Genomic DNA, 16,591 nt, shown 5'->3' on the forward strand with positions numbered 1-16,591 from the left:
TAGATGCCCCTCCTCTGCACTCCCACAGCTCCCTGAACTTCTGTATCCTAGTACTCATCACTGCATTGTAGTTGCCTGGTTACTTGTCTCTATCCCCCATTAGGCCATAAGCAATGTGGGAAGGGACTGTGTTTTATTCACTGATGTATCCCCAGGGTCCAGAGCAGTGCCTGGCAAATGAAAGCACTCGGTAAATATTTGCTGTATGAATGAATGGATGATGAAGGTCAGCGGGCCCAACCCCCTCTAGGTCCTGTGCTCTTAAGGCCATAGCTTTCTCGGGGCTGGCCTAAAGAGCAAATAAAGCTTTGGCTCCAGCTGGGGCTGGGGGAGGAGCAGGCTCTCCGACTGTTCCTGAAACCTGTGACTTCCACCTATCTTGGTCTGCTTTTCTGGCTTGACAGGATTTTGGCGTATGACTAGACTGAGCATTTCTTCACCCAGCCCACCCTCCTAGAGCCCCCCACAAATTGACCTCACTGGGCCTGCTTTTATGAAAGGTTTATTCCTAGTGCTAGGTCCCAATTTTCCAGGGCTCTAAGCACAATTAAACTGGGTGGGTAGGTGAGGGGAAGCCCATCCAGATGCAGGGCCAGAAATGGGGCTCCCCATTATCCCCACCCCTTTGGTCCCAGTCCCCTTCTCTGCAATGGGGACGCATAGAGGAGGGACAAAGGGTACTGGAGGCAACATCATTGGCCCAGGGGAGCCCAAGAAGAGCTGCCATTGGCTGACAGGGCCTTTTGAGGCTCTGCCATTGGTCAGGGGGCACACCCCAGGAGCTGGGGACAGGCCTGAGGAGTAATGCCATTGGCCAGGGAGTGGTTCTGTCATAGCCTTTGGCTGTGGAGTGGAAGGAAAAGATCTGGGAATGAAGCCCAGTGGCCAGGAAGATAAAGGACAGGGCAGCAGCTGCTGGGCCTGCAAGCCCCCTCCCTACCCACAGCAGTGTGGGCAAAACTGGTATTGGGCCCCAGCCAGGGAAAGGGAACCCAAGCCAGAGGCAGGTGGCAAGGGATGTTCCGTGTCCAATCTCCCCCACCCTGGGACTGCCTCTCCCAATGTCCTTCTTGATAGCCGGCTTTGGTTAGGAGCAGCTCACTGCTCCTCTAGCCAGGAGGGCTTCTCTGCTCCTGGAGGCCGCAGCTTGATGTTGAACTGCTGCAGGGTCTGCTCCAGTTGTTTCTGGTTCCCAGCAAAGTAGGCGGACACGGCATTGTGGAAGAGCAGCAGCTGCTTGTGCATCACCTTGATCTGGGGGTCCAGCAGGGTCAGCTGAGACTGGACTCAGATGCCCTTCTTGAGCCTGAGCCCAGACCAGGGTACATGGATTCTGCTCTGATGGTGCTTTTAGGGTGGGGGCTGACCTCCACTAAGGGAGCCAAAGGATAAGGGTCAGTCTGATGGGAGAAACCTGACTTGATTTGCTGGGCCTGGGGTTCTGGTACCCCAGCTCAGGGGATGATTTTTCCCAGTTATGTTCCTGAGATCAGCAGCCAAATCCTCCAACAGAAAAGGGCCAGGGATTGGAGGGCGGGTGACTAGGAAGCTCCAGGGATTGAAAGGGTTGGGGGAAGATCCCACACCTTAGCCAGGCTGCATTCCCGCATCCAGTAATGGGGAGGGTCTTAGGGGTAGAAGGTCAGTGTTACAGATGGGAAGGTGGGCTGGGGTCAAAGGGGTGGGGTTGGCACCTTGTTTTCTTCCAGGAACTTGAGCTTGATGGCCACATCTCCCCGCAGCTTCTCATATTTGTCCCGATGGGCCTGGAAAGTGGCTTGGGCACTCTCAAGTCGACCACGCGTCCCTGCATCCCGGGGACCTAGGCTCAGCTCCTCTAAGTCTGTTCGGTAGGCATCATATTCCAGCCTGGAGAAGGGGTGATACAGGCTGGTCTCCACCCCTGTGTCCTCCACACATACTCTCCTTTCCCTCCTCAAATCTTATGACCCCAAAGCTCAAACTTCTACCCATGCCAGCCAACTCCCAAAACCCTGGGCCCTGCTGGTGCCCACACCTGGCAGCCTCATACTGTTTGACAGTCATGAGCGTGTCTTCCATGGTCTTGGTGACTAATGTGTTGATGCTAGAGACAAAGAAGTTCACGGCCCCTAGCAGTGTCTCTCCATTCTTGCACAGCAGCTTCTGAGTCTCTGCATTGTAGCCAAATTCCTCCTGAGGGCAGAAGGGAGGACAGGCCTTGAGCAACAGTTCCTACCTGACTAAAGCTATAGGGCCCTCATTCCCCTCCTCCCCAGGGAGGAAACAGCCATGGAAACTGGAACAACCAAGGACTGCCTCCAGCAAGGCTCTCTTAGCCAGAAAGTTAGTGGGGCCACCCCAGGAATGGCTGGGGTAGGACTGTGGGAGTGGGGTTCTCAGATAAGTTCACAGGACTAGAACAGGGAAAGCTAGTGCAGCAGGCAAGGGAGGGGCTCTGATTAGGCCGAGCACCGATGCAGAGAAAGGTTACTTGTGAGGCATCTAATGTGCCGCCTCCCCCAACCCTCCAACTTCTGAACCTCTGTACAAACCCTTAGGCTGACTCCACGGGTGAATGCTGCTGGGGGTAGGGCTGGGCCTACCCTGGAGGGGCTCTCCCTCTGGGCTGCAGGAGGGAGGGAGGGAGGGAGGCTGAGGGCTGACTGCCTGGGAGGGCCCGGGCCCAGTCCCCCCACCCTCTTTGGCCTGACCAAGGCACCTGAAGCTCTGGGGACTTCTGGCTGAGGTCAGCAAAGGCGTCACCTAGTGCATGCTGGGTCTGCAGCAGGCTGTAGAGGTGGGCTGTCAGTGCCCGGCCCAGCTGCAGGACACTCTCATACTTGCGCTTCGTCTCACGCAGCAACTCAATCTGCAGCTCTAGCTCCAGGTCCACAGTCCGGGAGCCTCGGCCAAATCGCTCTGATAACAGCTGCTTTGTGCACTGATTGGGAAGTGGGGGAATAGGTCAGAGACCCTAGCACCCTGCCCCCCCAACAAGTATCTACCCTAGCATCCCCACACTCCTAGTCTCAGCCATAGATGGGATAGTGAAATCTGGAAGATGGGGAAAAGATACCCACGGGAAGTTTGGGAGAAGAGAAAAGTGCTTAAATCCCACCTTATATGTGTTGATGCCCCATTTCTTGACGATGTCAAACTTCTCTCCAGCGATGCCCCGAGCCACCTCATCTCCGGGGCCAGCAGGAGTGGTACTGTGAGATGGATGGCGGCCAGACCCTAAAGAACCAAGTTCTCTGACACCAGCCTCTCTCAGATATAACCAGACATTTCTGTGGCTCCACCCATACCTCCCACCCTGCATATGGAAATGACTTCTCTGAAGTAGCAGAAACTAGAGACAATGAGATTCTCCTACTCACTAGGAAGAACTCATACCTTGTGCCCTGAGACCCAAATCCCAATATACATCTGGCCTCCTTCTGAGGTGGTGATGGGGGCTAGAGTGGGGGGAGGGACTTGCTGGTGTACAGGGGCAGAGAAAATGGACGAAAATATGCTGAGAATGGGGTGGGAGGTCCAGCATGGTGGGTCCTGATAACAGGAAACCTCACTGACATTCTCATGTGGAATCCTAGTCAGTGTGCAATTCAAGGATAGTTGCTTCTCTAAACTTTAGAGTCTAAAGCAAAACTCTGAGAAGTTTCAGAGTTCCAAATCAGTCTCAAGCTCCAGGGCAGGGAGAACTTCCGTGAAACGGAGTTCTTAACGTGATTCAGGTGGGAGAAGCAGAGAAAGGACAAATGGTCACATCTCAGGGGCTAAATGGCAAGTGGGAGCAGTTGGACAACCCTGGGCTCTAGTCTTGGGCTAAGGACAGTCCATAGAGCTTATACTAGCAGAAGTTCCCAAGATCTCCAGACATAATTCAAACTATCTTAGACATATCCTATACTCCCCCGAACCATTCCTCTCCCTCTCTCCACTCAAGCTTCCTCTCCTGTTCTGATCATTCATACCTGTGGGGATGAGTCCATCACCAGAGCCCCCATAGCCACCAGACACAATGCTGGTTTCATTGAGGTTGGGTCCTGACACCATCACCTGCTGGAGGTCCTATAGGCCAGAGAAGAGGGGGGCTTCAGGAACATTGGGGCAGCTGAAGCATTTGGGGGGTGAGAACAAGCTTGGATTGAAGCATCACAGAGAGAGCACACAAGGGAAGTCTGCATAGAATCAGAATGAAGATTTGTAAAAAGATTGGAGGGAGTTAGATAAGTTAGGGGAAAACTAATGGAATGGGGTGAGAGCCCAGGGCTTATGATTTGGGATTCCTAAACTGAAACAATATGGAAAAGAATCAAACAGAAGCACCTGCTCCAGCCCATCATCCTCAGGAAGCTGCCCAGCTTCACCGTTCCCATGGATGGGGATCTCCATCGTGGCTGCCTTCCCTAGGATCCCGTCCGTCATGGCTAGGGAAGGGATTGGAGTCAAAGTCTCCACCCCAGCGCCCTGCAAAGACCAACACAGACATTTCTGGAAACTGGCCAGTACTCCAGAAAGAAAGGTCTCCCCCACCATTTCAGAGATTTTAGAGGTTGTCCTAAGACTTGAGTATTCTGGGGTTGGGCCACTACTCCTTTTTTCTCATGGATATGTAATTCTCCCCTCCAAGGTGCGTATCTTTCCGCATTCACATCCAGGCCCCAGATGTCTTCTCAAGAACCCCCAGCCCCACCCGGGTTCAGGTGATCATTCATGCATTAAATCATTCAACAGACATCTATTAAGTGCCTACTATGTGTCATGCGTTATTTGAGGTCACAGCAGTGACCAAGAGAGTGAAGGTCTGTGCTGTCTTGGAACTTATCCCCATGCAGCTGTTTCCTCCCACCAGATTAACCCCTTTCCAAGGCTCAGGAGCCCACTCCTTCCATTCAGGTATGTTCTCCATTGCTTGGTCTTTCACACTCCCTCGGTGTTTCTTCCCCCTTCCTTCAGGTGGTCTCCCCCTCCTCCATCAAATGCACCTCCTCTTCCTCGGGCCCTCCCCCCCAGGCCTTAGTTGAATCAGTTGATGTATGTTCTTGGCCTCTGGGAAAAGCCTCTTCTTCCCAGAACATAGTGATCCCTTCCAAAGTCAGTTATGTCCCCCAGGTGTGTTAGTCTCCGCCCCCCCCATACACCTGGGCATCAGGTGTGTCCTCATCCTTCCCCAGGGTTCAGTGGCATCTTTCGCTAATGGCAGGTTCGTGCGTTCAACTTCCCCTCGCCCAAGTATGTCCTTCTCACCTCGGGCCGGGCCGCTCTTCCCCTCAGGGCGCCAGGCCCGGGCCGCGCGGGGACCTCGGGCTCCAGTTCCCGTCGCGATCCTAGCAGCAGGTCAGGGACTCGGCGGAAGTGACGTCCCCTCCCGGGCAGAAGAAGCCGGCCACGTCGCAGATTATAAGGGCGGAAATGATGTCAAGCCGGGGGCAGGACGATCCTTAAGCCAACCCCTCAGTCCCTGGGGAGGGAGAAAAGAGCACTTCCGTCCGGGGCGTTACCAAGAAGCTGCGGGGAAGTGACGTAGCGCGCGCCTGTGGCGCGATGGAGCCACAGCAGCAACAGCAGCAGCAGCAGCTGAGGAACGTGAGTGGGTGCTGAGTCGCTGCAGGGCCATAAGTTCAGCTAGCGTCCTTGTGCATTTGGCCGGATGTCCGAGGGCTGGGAACGTCGGGCTGTGCGCGTGATCCTGGGAAACCTCGAGCGACGCGGCCTCGAGGTGCCCCCTTACCGCTGAGTTCTTTGTCCCCTTTTCTCCTAGTTGCGGGACTTCCTGTTGGTCTACAATCGGATGACGGAACTCTGCTTCCAGCGCTGCGTGCCCAGCCTGCACCACCGCGCTCTGGATGCTGAGGAGGTTAGGTGGGGAACTCTGTAGGGAGGTTCGCCGTAGACTGTTCCAACCCCAGCTTCCCCGACCTCTGGCCCTGGCCTTTCCACCCCCCTCGCCCCTAGGCTAGGGATGGGAAGGAAGGAGACGGACCCGACAGCACGTCTTTGGCCTCTGCTTCACCCCGTGTTCCTTCCAGGAGGCCTGTTTGCATAGCTGTGCTGGGAAGCTGATCCATTCCAACCACCGCCTCATGGCCGCTTACGTGCAGCTCATGCCTGCCCTGGTACAGCGCCGCATCGCAGACTACGAGGCCGCCTCAACTGGGCCAGGTGTTGCTGCTGAACCGTCTGGAACCTCACCATCAGGCAGCTAGCCCTCCGCATCCCCTGGAAGGGAGGCGCTGAATGGACACTCAGACTGAAGGGGCCAAGGGACCTTGGGCTCGATGCAGCCTGTATTTATAGTGAAGGGTTGCCTGAGAGCTGGGTACTATTGCTCCTTTTCCTGGAGCCAATAAACCCGCTTTTACTCTCTTTGGTTTATGTTCTGGGCGGGGAAGCTTTGCCCACTTTATTGGCACCATCCTTTATTCTGTCAGTTAGTGCATATCTGTTGGCCTCAGCCGTGGCAGTAGAGAAATTGCCTTCTGTGTGTAGAAGGAAAACCTCAACATTCCCAGGCACTTGGTTAAAGCAAGGTCTGTGGGTACAATTTTAATGTTAGTAACATCAACAGGAAGTTGGTTCCTGCCCAGATGGAAGAGAAAATGAAACCTCTTTCTACGGGTCCTTCACTTAAATCTGTTTGACTTAAATGGCTCATTTGTGAGCTAGGTGTGCATTTATTCATAACTCCTTTTGTGGACTCTATATTCTGCTAGATGTAGTGAAAGGAGGAGATAACTAAGGACAACAGATCAAGAAATGACAGGGTTTTTAGACCGTGCCCCCTGGAAAGTCAGTGTCCCCAGAACAGAGATAAAACCTCTAAGAATTTTGGGGTGCTCTGGAACTTCAACCATTTTCCCAAGTTGTTACTTTCTTACTATTTTCTTTCTACCCCAGGATGAGCGGTAAAGCCTTTACACAAGGAAGGTCTGTGTGCTTGCCTTCAGGAGGAGTCAGAAGGGGGAAACTTGGGGGACCATATTCTGCAATATAGCCAGACCTGAATGACAGAAGCCCAAGGGAGAAGTAGGCTGTGGTGGTTATGGGGGAAAAAGGGATAAAGCAAATACTTGGGACTTCTTTATTGTTACCTGCATGTCTGTAATTTCAGCTCTTCCATCCTCTACTCTACATTTTTCCCACTGTCCCTGTTCTGTTATTCCATGTTGAGCCTCTCCATTTTTCTTTCATTTATTGCCCTCCTTGTGAAATTTACTTCTGTATTCAGCAGTCTGAATGGCCTATCGCTCTATCACTGCATTTTCTTGCCTCCCTTCTGTCTTTTTTATATCATTCCAGCTGTTTTATTTTTTCTGTTCCTCTATTCAGACTGCTAGAGAAAAACACAGCTTTGTAAATATTCAAGGTCTCAAACTTCAGCTGAGCCCTCACTACCAACGAGAAGCCCTTTGTGGCTTCCTGGTGTATTTCATCTCCTAATCACCATGGCAATTATTTTACACCTTCATACTGTTCTCCTTATCCTCCACTTCACATTCAACTATTCCCATCAGGTGACCATGTTTCATTTTTTACAGAGGAAATGGAAGCGCTTAGACATTGGCTCCCACAATAATAAAAAAACTCTTTACAACCACCCACAGAGCAGACATTTTTCTCCCCTGTATGGATCAAAAAGGTGAAATTCTCTAGTAGCAGACCCTTATAGATACAGATCTGACTTTAAAATCCATGTACTTTTTACCACACCAGACTGCCTCTCAAAATATCCATTGAGCCACCCAATTTGTATGGGTTCTGATACTGAAATATGTCCTACTTTATCTTAATCTTTGTAGCAAAACTACAAGAGATATTATCTCCACTTAATGGATGAGGAAGCAATCCAGAATGTACCAGAACCCTGTCTTATACATAGTTACCTCTTGAGAGAAGTGGCTCCAAACAGCTTTTTGCCTCTAGCTCCTATATCTTGAACAGAAGGTTTTGGTAGGAACATATAAGTTGCTGACCAGGAACTTCCCTACAGAGTGGCTTTGTGTCTACCCAATAAAGTTCTCTCCTTGGAAAGTATAACTGCAGCTAAAACAGCTTGTGAACTTAACCAATTCCAAGACGGGAATGGAGACCTGGAATACTATCCTGCTGGTGGGAGGACTCTTCCACATGGATATTTGTGTGTATCCTTGGAGTAAATTTCCATTGTGAATTGTCTGTGTTTCCATGTCACATAATTTCTACTTGCTGGAGAAGGCCTAAGAACAAGATTTGTCTTCACTCTAAGGCTATGTTCTTTGAACTTCCAGAGTTTTATCTTTCATTGCTCATCTGCACCCAGCCTGTCCCTAGGCTTGGAAAAACAAGTAGCCCTCAGTGTAATCCATCAGTTAATCCTTTAAGTTTTTAACCTCTTCTTTCCTCTCTGTTTATAAACATTTTCAGTACTTAGGAGAAGAACCCTACTCCTGTTACCCATCTCCTGTAGTCACTGACGTCTCCCTCGGGTCTTGCCATGAAGTGATACCCATTGGCGTAATGAGAGCAGTGTGATGTCTTAAGCACAACACGGGAATAAATGTTAACAAAGCTCTATCTCTTATCACAAATACATATTGGAGACAGTTGGTGTTCTTGCCACTGTGGCTTCATAACTTAACTGCCTACTCCTTTGCAAAGTCTGATGCCTTTGAGCCTATTGAACTATACCACCCTCTCTCATTACTTGTCCTTAGTAACCACTGCTCTCCTACTTTCCTCGAAATAGCTAGCCCTTGGTCTTCCTATAACCCCTTAATACTTCCTATAACCCCTTGATACTCCATTCAGTATTTTGGTTTCTTAGTTTCTTGACTCAGTCTCCCATGATTTCCACTCTTTCTTAGCCACCCACTCCCTTAGTTATGTCCTGGCCATTGTCATTACCCCAAACTGCTCCATCTTTAAAACACTATTACCAGCATCTTATTTACTGACTGTATTCCTTCTACTTTGTTTATTGATGTATTCCTTTATTCTTTGATTTTGCTGGAGCATTCAAGCCATTGATTCTACCTTCTCTCCATTAACATCTGTCTTTAGATCCCTGTCCTGCTTAAATTCTCTGGGAGCAGGCTAAATTTCTTTGTCATCTCTTTGTTGGACTCAGATAAAATGAGATATCTGTCTGTGTCTGCATTTGGACAGCTAAAAGCCCAAGGAAATCACTACAGAGCAGATTTATATCACTATGAATTCATGGTTATCGGCGTAAAATGGAGTCTCAACCCCTATAATCCCACTAGATTTTTCCAGTCTCTGCTGCTCCCTGCAGTGATTATTTCAAATCAACAGTCTTTAGCCTCTTATTACCCTTACTATTCTCTTCAGTTTCCTGCAGGTAACCTTATTTTTAAATTCATAGGTAAAAGTAGAAGCTGTCAGGAGTTCCCACAAAATCTCACAACAAACGTGGTCACCCACCTATATCAGCATCATTCTCTCTTTCCCTCCATCTAAATAGGGCAAGCATGCCTCTTAAAGCCAATGCCTATTCCTGATCTGAATCCCAGCCCTTCCTTCTTTGGGAATCTCTGACTTCTAACTATTTTACTATATTCTCATCATTGTTCAAACATGCTTATGACTCCTCTGTTACGACAAACCACTACCTTATTTCCCCTCCAGCTACCATCCTATTCTTTTTTCCACTTTACAGCTTAACTTCTTAAAACAGTTGGATACTGTGGCGCTCTCCATTCCCATTCCTCCATCCAGTCTGTTTTGACTTATACAATCTTTATTCTATTGAAATTGTTCTTGATGAGGTCACCCTGGCCCACCAAATAACTCATATCCCTGAATTCAGCCATGAATTTCCCAGTCCTCAGTTTACCTCGCTTCTCAGTCGTATCTGGTACTATTGACTAGTTCCTCGTCATTGGCAATCATTCATTGGTGCCTGTGATTCCATTCATGGTTCTACTACTACTTTCACCACAGCTTTATAGCCTCCCTTGAGGCTCACCTGCTTCCAGCCGTTATGACTAAACGTTTCTCTAGGGCCTCTTCTTTCTCAGACATTTTTCTAGGGTTGTGTCCTCCCCACTCAGCTTCAGTTACTGGTGCCTCCCCAGATTTCTCCTCTGAGCTACTTGATTGACATTCCCACTTAGGTGTCTCTAAAACATCCCAACTCAGCATGTTTTCCTCATCAGCTTTCCTCCTTTACCTAGTACTCCTCCAGGTGGAGAGGATAGAAACCTCACTCAGTTGCCAAATCCCATGTGTTTACGTCTTACATTTCTAAATATCCCTTGATTCTGTCTGCTTCTCCCCATTTTTACAATTTTCCAGCAGGATTGCTGCAATTGCTACTTTACCTCATATCCACTTCCGCTTCCCATTCTTAGGATAAAAACGCATTCTACATGCGACCTCTGAGACCCTGCGTGATCCAGCCCCTGCCCACCTCAGCTTTATCTTATCATCGACTGTCAAACACTGGACCATCTGTACTGTTTGTTGAACTGAATGGAACCACACCTCACTTGTTCCCTCTCCCTGCTCTCACCACTTTGCCGTCTCTGTTCTTCTAACCTCTCCCCTACCATTCCATCTCCAGGCCTTTGCCCCATTTCCTGCCTTGCAGTGCTTTCCCCTCACTGTACCTACTTAACTTCTGCTCATTCTTGAGTACTTAGCGTGAATGTTATTTCTTCAAATAACTTCCCAGACTCCAGCTCCCATAATTTTCCATGTTTATGGCATGTAGCACTTCTAACAATTGGTAATTACATACCTCATGAGGTCACAGTCCATGGCTGTATTGCTAACCATTGTACCCTTATCACAGTGCTTGGCACATAATATGTGCTTGGTAAATATTTGTTGAATGAACATCTTTCAGTTTCCTCCCAGCTCGGTCTACTATTTACATAGGAAGAGAAAGGCTTAATATCAGAAGAGACAGAAATAAGTCTGCATTTAACTTTTAACATTTTGCCAATGATTTAGAGGTGTTTTTCATTCCTAATCTCACTGGATGGTATCTTCTGCCCTTAATATTCACAGATAAGTCAACACCTGAAAGCTTCCATCTGGGGCAAATCAGTCATTCTAATTTCCACTCAATTTCTAAGCATTATAATTCTGCTTAAATCTCTTGAACCCTTTCTCTTCTCTCCATGTCCTTTGTCACTAGCTTGATCAAACTTTGATCAGCTCTTGTATAGATTACGGCAGCAGTCATCTAACAGCTTCTTCCTTGAGCCTGGACCCCTTTGATTAGTTAGCATTTAGCTAAGGTATATGTAACAGAGACAAAAAATGACAGTGACTCACAAACTTCTCTTTCAAGTAAACATCTAATCCAAGACTGGCGTGACATCATGGTCATCCAAGAACCAAGCTACTCCTCAGCTTTCTACTTGTATCAAAGGTATGACCCTCAATCATGCGACCCAGGATGGAGCTTTACTTTGCACACAAACACCTAGGGCAGAATGGAGCAGGGAGTGGGTGAAGGGGTATATCCTCCTCCTTTTAAGACACATCTGAAAAGTTGCACATCAGAAATTTGTCATGTGGTCAGACCTTGTTACAAGGGAGGCTGGGAAATGTCACTTTGTTCTTGCCAGTCATTTTTTTACCCAGTTAGAAATTGGGAGTTCTGCTACTAAGGAAGAGGAGGAGAATGGCTATCAGGAGACACCTACCAATCCATTTTCCATACTGGTTGAGAGTGGTTCTTGCAAAATACAAAAATAATGGTACTCTTCTACCTAACACCTTCCATCACCTGCAGACTTTTTAGCATCACAACTGAGGCTCTCTGACCAGGTCCCAGGAGATCTCTCTGGCCTCATCTTCCTCAGTTTTGATTATCTTACCCTTGGTTATAAAAGGACCGATTTATTTCTGGTGCGCAGACACATCTTGCTAATTCTGGACTCTGTTTTTCCTTTTCTGGGTATGCCCCACTTTTGTCCATTTATTCGGTACTTCACAAATAACCGAGTGTATTTGCCAACACTGTTGAGCCCTGCAGATGCAGAGGTGAATGAAAGAGGTGCAGTCCTTGTTCACTTGGAACTTAACACAGGTGTGCTGCAGGTCAGTACAGAACAAGTAATCACAACTGTGGTGAATGTTACAAAGAAGAAATATGCGTTGTAATGGGAACGTACAGTAGTACTAACTTACCTGTGTGGGGGATGCAGGAGAGCTTTCCAGAGGAGTGATTTGGAACCTGAGATCTGAAGGATGAAATAGAATTTACCAAACAAAAGATAAGGGGAGGGGCTACCCTCCTTTTCCTTTTCTTCATGTCTTTGCTTAGATGTCTCCTTTTTATTAAGGCTTATTCTGATTATGCTGTTTTAAAATTGCAACCTATCCTCCCTTCAGACACTCCTCTTAATTCTGCTGTTTTTTCCATAGCAGTGTCATTTCTCACATACTATACAGTTTATATATACTACATGTAAATACTATATATAGCTTCTTTATTTTGTTTTTTCTTTTTAATTTTGGATCAAGATTCTAATAAAATTTGTTCTGTAGACTACCATGATTATACAAAATTATTTATATTGGCATTGTCCCCTGCAGTATTTTACATACATTACTGTGTTTTTTTTTTCTTGCAAGACTATTTTAGGCTGTTATCACCCATAAACAGTAAATAGTGTGGACTTTTGGAATAGGTGTGTTTTATCAACTAATCTAAACAGGAACTAGGTTAGGATAGAAACCATTGTAGGGCTTTTGCAGGTAATTCTCCTCCTTCAGATTCAAGGTATTTTCTTTCCTGAGAATAGTGATATAAATTCTCTATAAATGTGATTCTACTGAAGAGGGTGAAGATTAAGATCAGTAATACTTCTATGGAAATTGAGACTTTTAAATCATATCCTATGTGTTGGCCAGTCCTGTGATTCATAATTATATTCTGCCTAGGTTCTGTTTATTTTTATTTCCATTTACCTTTTGGTCCCCGTCACCCATTGGTGAAACAGGTAAAGGGGCTCATTTTGTTTATTATTTATGACTTGTACCTCCCACTAGAATTTACATTCTCTAAGTCATAAGTCAGGAATTTTGTCAGTGTTATTGTTTTGTACACTGATGTAACTAAACACCTAAAACAGTGCCCAACACAGCTGATACTCAACAAGTATTTGTTGAGTAAGTGAAGGCAGGAGAGAGTTCCAGAGCAAAGGTCTAGAGCTTGGCTTTAAAAGTGGGGGAACATCTCTCATTGGTAACAGGAAGGATGGAGGAATGGAGAAAGCAGATCTAAGTTTTTTTTATTGGTATTGAGAGATTGAGAGAGTTTCTTTTAAATATCGTGTGTGATGGTTAGTGTTACGTCTCAGCTTGGCTAGGCTACAGTACCGTTATTTAATCAAACACTAATCTAGGTGTTGCTGTGAAGGTATTTGATAGATGTGGCTAACATCTACAATTAGTTAACTTTAAGTAGGGGTAATGAGGATGGGCTTCATTTAATCAGTTGGAGACCATAAGAGCAGAAAGAGAGATTTCTGAAGGAAGAAATTCTGCCTCAAGACTTCAGCATTAATTCCTGCCTGAGTTTCCAGCATACTGACCTATCCTACAGATTTTGGACTTGCTAGCCCCCACAATCATGTGAGCCATTTCTTTAAAATAAATCTATCTACCTACCTACCTATCTATCTATATATGTGTGTATCCTCTTGTTTCGGTTTCATCTAATTTTTTTTAATAGGAGGTGGAGTTATCATTGGAGAGTAAAAAAAGGAAGATGAGAGAGTACAGGTTTGAAATAGTATTTGCACAGAATGGAAGAGTGGACTGACGCAAAAAATATAATTCAATTTTTAGGTGGTACTGAGGGCTCAGTAGAAGCTACTGAACAGGCTTCCCTTCTGTCCTGTCTGTCTGGAGAACCATTGTTTTAGGGCCATAAACTTCAAGACCCGCTGTGACTCTTCTTTGCCCTTTCCAGGAAGGGCTGCCCTTATTCCTGCTCTCACTGAACACTGCTATGTCTTGTTCACGTTTATGTAAATAGCACTTGGTAGGGTGCCACAAACAGCAAAAACACATAGCTTACACTTACCAACTATATCAAGTGTTTATTATTGATCAGGCTGTCTTCTAAGCATTTATATGCATTAACTCATTTAATCATCATAGCAACCCTGCAAGGTAGATACTATTACTTTCATTTTACAAAAAAAGAAAGAAGGAAGGGAGGGAGGGAGTGAGGGAGGGAGGGAAGGAGAGGGGAGAGGGGAGGGGAGGGGAAGGGGGGAGGAAGGAAGAAAGAGAAAGAAAGATTCAGCGTATGATAGAGTCCCATCTCTGCTTTGCAATCCAGATTTGTACATCCATCTGCCTAGTTATTGGCTCTACTTGGATATCTGATAAATACCTCAAACTTAAAATCTTAACATGTCCAAAACAGCCTCCTAACTACCACCCCTCTCCCCAGGGCAAAAGAAACCTGCTCCTTTCACTGCCTTCCCCAAAATGACAAGTCCATTTTTTCCAGTTACTCACATCAAAACCTTGGAGTCACCTTTGATATCCTCTCTCCCTCCCTCCCTTCCCACTTCACCCTACATCCCTGTTGATTCCTTTAGCAAATTCTGTTGGTTATAGCTTCAGAATCTATCCAGAATCCAGCTATTTCTGTCCACCTTAAGTGCTACGACCTTAGCTTATGTCACTACCACTTCTCACCTGGATCATTCCATAACCTTCTTCACTGGACTCCCTCCTTCCATCCTTGCCCCTACTATCTGTTCTTTTCAGAGCAGCCAGTGACCCTTTTCAAATACAGGCAGCTCTTGCCACTCCTCTGTTCAAAACTCACTAACGCCTTATCATCTCATTCCCTCAGGTGAAAGCCAGAGTCCTACGTGTTCTCCAAGTTGCTATGTGATCAGCTGCCTGTTACCTTTGGGAGCTTCTCTTCTACTCTCTCATTATTCACTCCACTCACGCTGTGCTTGGATCACACCAAGCATGTTCCCACCCCAGAGCCTATGTACGTCTCAGCTGTGTACCAATTAGGACACGTGCAAATTTTCTGTGCCTGTGTAACAAATTACCATAAACTAAGCAGCTTAAAGACAAACACCCATTTAGTATGTCACAGTTCTGTAGATTGATGTCCAGCACGACTTGGCTGGGTTCTCTGCTCAGGGTATCACAAACCTGAAATCAAGATGTTGGCTGGTTTGAGTTCTCATCTGGAGGCTCTGGGGAGAAATCCCCTTCCAAGCTCATTCTTGTTGACAGGAGTCAGATCATTGCAGTTGTAGGACTAGGTCCTGGTTTTCTTCCTGGCCATCACCTGGGGGCCATGCTCAGGTCCTAGAAGCCATCCAACTTCCTTGCCATATGGCACATTCATCTTCAGGCCAGCAACAGTGCCTCAAACCCTTCTCAAGCTTGGACTCTTTCTGCATCCAGCCAGAGAAATCTCCCTGCTTTTAAAAAGTTCATGTGGTTAGGTCGGACCCACCCAGATATCCCTTTCTTATAGTCAGGTATGCTATATAATATAAGCTGATCACAGAAATGAAATCTATCATACTCACAGTCCTAGGGATTATGTAGGATGTGCACACAGGGAGTGAGAAATTCGGGACCATCTTAAAATTCTGCCTACCACATATGTTGTAATGACAAAAAGATCCCAAAATACAGTGATTTGAACCTGATAGAAGTTGTTTTCCCCTTACATAATTGTCCAAGTAGAAATACTTGAGGGCTAATATGGCAGCCTTTTAGTTGTCCTGCCTTCTCCAAGGAAGAGTTCACCACCATGTCTGCTAGGTCCCATCCCAGCCAGTGGAGGAAAGAGGGGGAGGCTCACCCTTACTCTTAAGGGCACAATCTGGCAATGCACACATCAATCACACATACACACCCAGCTGCAAGGAAAGCTGCAAAATCTAACCTTTATTTTCAATGGCCATGTGGCCTGATAAAAGTAAGGTGTTCTATTAGTAAAGGAAGAAGGGAACAATGGATACTGAGGGACAACTAGAGGCTTATACCACAGTGAACACTCTTCTTCCAGATGTCCACAGGCCTTATTCCCTCATTTCAAGTCTCTGCTCAAAGAGATCTCATAAATGACTTCTCTGACTACCCAGCATAAGATAACAACACTGTTCCCACCTTCCTCATCCTTCCTACCCTGCATTATTTTTCTCTGCAGCACTTAATACCATCTCATATAAGCACTTATTTGCTTATTGTCTGTTTCCCTTGACTGGACACATGAGCTTCATGGTGGTGGAGATTCTGATTGCTCTCTCTTCTATCCCCATCCCCTAGTGCCGACATGAAGACTAGGTGATCAGAAAATATTTGTGGAATGAATGCATAAATGTATAGCAACCTTCACTGGTGAGAAAGGGGATCACCTCTGGAGTCAGACTGTCTGGATTACAAACCTGACTCTACCACTCACTGGTTGTAAGGTATTTTGCCTCAGTTTCTTTCTTTCTTCCTTTCTCTCTTTCTTTCTTTTTCTTTTTCTCTCTCTCCCTCCTTCTCCCATTCCTTCCCTCCTTCCTTCTGACTTTTTTTGTAAAATGAAAGTAATAGTACCTACCTTCTTTTATTCTTTCTTTCTTTTTCTCTCTTCCTCTTTCTCTCT

General features: G+C 46.6%; 2 protein-coding genes across 4 annotated transcripts; one reads left to right on the forward strand and one right to left on the reverse strand.

Moving 5' to 3' along the window:
- Positions 1-484: 484 nt before the first annotated feature.
- Positions 485-5,379, reverse strand: ARFIP2 (ADP ribosylation factor interacting protein 2). 3 transcript variants are annotated; one of them, XM_034666483.1, is made up of 8 exons: positions 5,236-5,378; positions 4,315-4,455; positions 3,960-4,056; positions 3,101-3,219; positions 2,702-2,923; positions 2,018-2,175; positions 1,695-1,869; positions 485-1,372 (listed from the first exon to the last, which is right to left on the reverse strand). In XM_034666483.1, the coding sequence occupies exons 2-8, from the start codon at positions 4,411-4,413 to the stop codon at positions 1,088-1,090; spliced, it is 1,155 nt and encodes a 384-aa protein (XP_034522374.1). In that variant the 5' UTR covers positions 4,414-4,455; positions 5,236-5,378; the 3' UTR covers positions 485-1,087. The 3 variants fall into 3 exon arrangements, with proteins under 3 accessions (XP_034522374.1, XP_002925019.1, XP_034522376.1); XM_002924973.4 differs by having other exon boundaries at positions 485-1,254; positions 5,236-5,375; XM_034666485.1 differs by lacking the exon at positions 2,702-2,923 and having other exon boundaries at positions 5,236-5,379.
- Positions 5,380-5,443: 64 nt separating this feature from the next.
- On the forward strand, positions 5,444-6,354 carry TIMM10B (translocase of inner mitochondrial membrane 10B). The gene is made up of 3 exons (XM_002924972.4): positions 5,444-5,574; positions 5,750-5,845; positions 6,018-6,354. Exons 1-3 carry the CDS (start codon positions 5,533-5,535, stop codon positions 6,192-6,194), a joined length of 315 nt encoding a protein of 104 aa, XP_002925018.1. The 5' UTR covers positions 5,444-5,532; the 3' UTR covers positions 6,195-6,354.
- Positions 6,355-16,591: the final 10,237 nt, after the last annotated feature.

This window comes from Ailuropoda melanoleuca, chromosome 8, assembly GCF_002007445.2.
Source record: "Ailuropoda melanoleuca isolate Jingjing chromosome 8, ASM200744v2, whole genome shotgun sequence".
Classification (NCBI taxonomy): domain Eukaryota; kingdom Metazoa; phylum Chordata; class Mammalia; order Carnivora; family Ursidae; genus Ailuropoda; species Ailuropoda melanoleuca.

Excerpts from the sequence above, each read along its gene's own strand:
- TIMM10B (XM_002924972.4), top strand. The coding sequence starts at position 5,533 with ATGGAGCCACAGCAGCAACAGCAGCAGCAGCAGCTGAGGAAC. Across the intron at positions 5,575-5,749 it reads AGCAGCAGCAGCTGAGGAAC|TTGCGGGACTTCCTGTTGGT; the intron begins GTGAGTGGGTGC and ends CTTTTCTCCTAG. Across the intron at positions 5,846-6,017 it reads GCGCTCTGGATGCTGAGGAG|GAGGCCTGTTTGCATAGCTG; the intron begins GTTAGGTGGGGA and ends TGTTCCTTCCAG.
- ARFIP2 (XM_034666483.1), bottom strand. The coding sequence starts at position 4,413 with ATGACGGACGGGATCCTAGGGAAGGCAGCCACGATGGAGATCCCCATC. Across the intron at positions 1,870-2,017 it reads AAACAGTATGAGGCTGCCAG|GCTGGAATATGATGCCTACC; the intron begins GTGTGGGCACCA and ends CCCCTTCTCCAG. Across the intron at positions 1,373-1,694 it reads AGTTCCTGGAAGAAAACAAG|TGGAGGTCAGCCCCCACCCT; the intron begins GTGCCAACCCCA and ends TGGCTCCCTTAG.